Raw genomic sequence first — 3,130 nt, forward strand, 5'->3', positions numbered from 1 at the left:
ACGTCCACCTTGATTTTGGCTCAGGTCGTGATCTCACAGTTGTGAGACTGAGCCCCACATTGGCCTCCACGCTGGTCATGGAGTCTGCTTGGGATTCTCTCTCTCTCCTCTTCCCCTCTCCCCTGTTCTCTCTCTCTCTCTCTCTCTCTCTCTCTCTCTCTCTCTCTCTCAAAAAAACGAATGTTTATCAACTACAGTTACATGATGAGCAGTGTTTGTTTTCACTTTCACTGTTAAGAACTTACCTTCCTCATTTCGTTGCCTTATTTTTCGTTGATACTTTTCTATGATTTTTGTTTGTTTTTAGAATCACCAAAATTCTAAATTGTGCAACCATTCCAGAGTTATAGTCTAATAGATTTCTGAGGTTATCTAAATTGTGGCTGAGATGTTGGTACGAAAGAACAGTACTTTATGGATAAATTTATGGATAGATGAATTCAGCAGGAAAAGTTAGTGAGTAGAGCCCATAAATGGTGCTACCCACTCCTTCCCCCCCCCCACAAAAAAAAGTAAAGGTTTCAATGATATAAAACAAAATAAATGACAAAATGTTTTATTTAGACCATCTAAATGAAAGCATCAGACTAACTGCTGATCTACTCAGCCCTAGAGAATTCATTTAAGATGACTAAGATCCCAGGGGGTAATTACGATTCATCCAGAAGCTACCGGATCATGAGTGGCGCCATGCCTGGACCCGTAGAGGAAGATGTTTCTTCTAACGAGTTAACCCAACAGGGTCTGTGACAAGGAGTAGCAGACCGTGTGGGACAATTAAGTCTAACAGTTACCTGGGCCACCTGATACAGTCCTCGGTTTTAGTAGGTTTGCAACCCGGCGAGAATTGGGGAAGAATCTGTTTCTATCACAAACAGTATTTATAAAAACAAGTAAGTCGCGAACAAAGTCCTGATATTCCAACTCTGTATCTGAGTCTTGATTGTATTCCTGACCGACTCTACAATTCTCCCCCGCCCCGCCCCCCACGGGGGCAGGCGGAACGCGAACTCCTCGGCCCCACGAACTGAGTGACCGGCATGTGCTTCCCCGGGGTGGGGGGTGGGGGGGGGGGGATAGATTCACTTTCCCAACCTTGCTTTGAAGTGGGAGGAAAATATTCTCTAGGACCCGAGCCACCGGTCACAACTGAGATGAATCTGCTGAGCTCATCCGTTTCGTGGCGACTACAATATGTGTCTTTCCCTTTCTTTTCCTCCTAGGTATGGCCTCACATGTGCAAGTCTTCTCCCCTCACACCCTTCAATCAAGTGCCTTCTGTAGTGTGAAGAAACTGAAAGTGGAGCCGAGTTCCGCCTGGGACATGACTGGGTACGGCTCCCACAGCAAAGCGTACAGCCAGAGCAAGAACATCCCGCCTTCTCAGCCAGCCACCACAACCGTCAGCACCTCCTTGCCGATCCCAAACCCAAGCCTACCTTACGAGCAGACCATCATCTTCCCAGGAAGCACCGGGCACATAGTCGTAACATCGGCAAGTAGCACTTCTGTCACCGGGCAAGTCCTCGGCGGACCACACAACCTGATGCGTCGCAGCACTGTGAGCCTTCTCGATACCTACCAAAAATGTGGACTCAAGCGTAAGAGTGAGGAGATTGAGAACACGAGCAGCGTGCAGATCATCGAAGAGCATCCACCCATGATTCAGAATAATGCCAGTGGGGCCACTGTAGCCACTGCCACCACATCGACTGCCACCTCCAAAAACAGTGGCTCCAACAGCGAGGGTGATTACCAGCTGGTCCAGCATGAGGTGCTGTGTTCCATGACCAACACTTATGAAGTTTTAGAATTCCTGGGCCGAGGGACGTTTGGGCAAGTGGTCAAGTGCTGGAAACGGGGCACCAATGAGATCGTGGCCATCAAAATCCTGAAGAACCACCCGTCGTATGCCCGGCAGGGTCAGATCGAGGTGAGCATCCTGGCCCGCTTGAGCACAGAGAGCGCCGACGACTACAACTTTGTCCGCGCCTACGAGTGTTTCCAGCACAAGAACCACACGTGCTTGGTCTTTGAGATGTTGGAGCAGAACCTCTATGACTTTCTGAAGCAGAACAAGTTCAGCCCCTTGCCCCTCAAGTACATCCGCCCAGTCCTCCAGCAGGTAGCCACAGCCCTGATGAAGCTGAAAAGCCTCGGTCTCATCCATGCCGACCTCAAACCGGAAAACATCATGCTGGTAGATCCGTCTAGGCAGCCGTACAGAGTGAAGGTCATCGACTTCGGTTCGGCCAGTCACGTGTCCAAGGCTGTGTGTTCCACCTACCTGCAGTCCAGATACTACAGGTAAGGCCACTCACACAGAGACGAAGTGGCGAGGGCCCGGCGGCGCTCACGGAGCGTGGGCGGTGGCGGCCACTGTGGGAGAAGCCAAATTACGTGCCCACGGTTGTTGCCCTCAAGTGATCTCAGTTTAGTCAGAAAACGAGGACACGTGCACGTGGAAATGATGGTCAGAGGCCATGCGAGACCGGAGCCAAGTAGGCTTCTCGGCATAGACCTTCGGAGTCAGAAGGGAATCCCTGGAGGCTGGGGTGGAGGGCACCGCCGGGCAGTTAGGTCCTCGTGGGTGAGAAGGATCCAGGCCTGGACGGGGCGGGCACTACCGGAGTCACTGTTGCAGGAAGCCTCCAGACTTGCACGGGAGATGAGGAGGACCCCCGCCCGCACAGCGGGGCACCTGGGTGGTGGCAGATGTGATTGAAAGGATAAACTGGGGTGTTGGGGTCTGAAATACCAGACCAAGGGGCCACAGCTGCATCCTTAAACATAGAGCAAGCACTGAGGCGGGTGAACGGGGTGGCAGGACGGAAGGTGAGGCGGGGAGAATGACTTTTCTGTCCCCAGGGAGGAGGCGGGGCAGGAGGGTGAGGTGTGGCCCAGGGGCCAGTCAGCTCATGCCTGGTGGGAGCTCCAGGTTTGGAGCCCTGGATGGGGAGTGTGGCGTTTGCATTCCTTCTGTCAGTCAGCAAGGATTGACTGCCCTTCCAGCGCGTGCCAGGCACATTGCTGGGCCCCGGGGTACAGCACAACACCCCGGCCAGACCCTCTGGAGTCTCTGGCATACTTGTTCCCAGCCCTGGCCCGTGGGTTGCAGTCAACTGCGGGG

The 3,130-nt window shown here is 52.9% G+C and overlaps 1 protein-coding gene across 3 annotated transcripts in view; it reads left to right on the plus strand.

Moving 5' to 3' along the window:
• The first annotated feature begins 1,223 nt into the window (after nt 1-1,223).
• The window catches only part of HIPK2 (homeodomain interacting protein kinase 2), a 129,921-nt gene continuing 128,014 nt past the window's right edge, over nt 1,224-3,130 (plus strand). For all 3 annotated transcript variants that reach the window (XM_040471801.1, XM_040471802.1, XM_040471803.1), the window contains exon 1: nt 1,224-2,307. In XM_040471801.1, the coding sequence (XP_040327735.1) occupies nt 1,226-2,307 (1,082 nt within the window). In that variant the 5' untranslated portion in view covers nt 1,224-1,225. The remainder of the gene's footprint in view (nt 2,308-3,130) is intronic.

Source organism: Herpailurus yagouaroundi, unplaced genomic scaffold (genome assembly GCF_014898765.1).
Source record: "Herpailurus yagouaroundi ecotype Mexico unplaced genomic scaffold, PumYag 100, whole genome shotgun sequence".
Classification (NCBI taxonomy): Eukaryota; Metazoa; Chordata; class Mammalia; order Carnivora; family Felidae; genus Herpailurus; species Herpailurus yagouaroundi.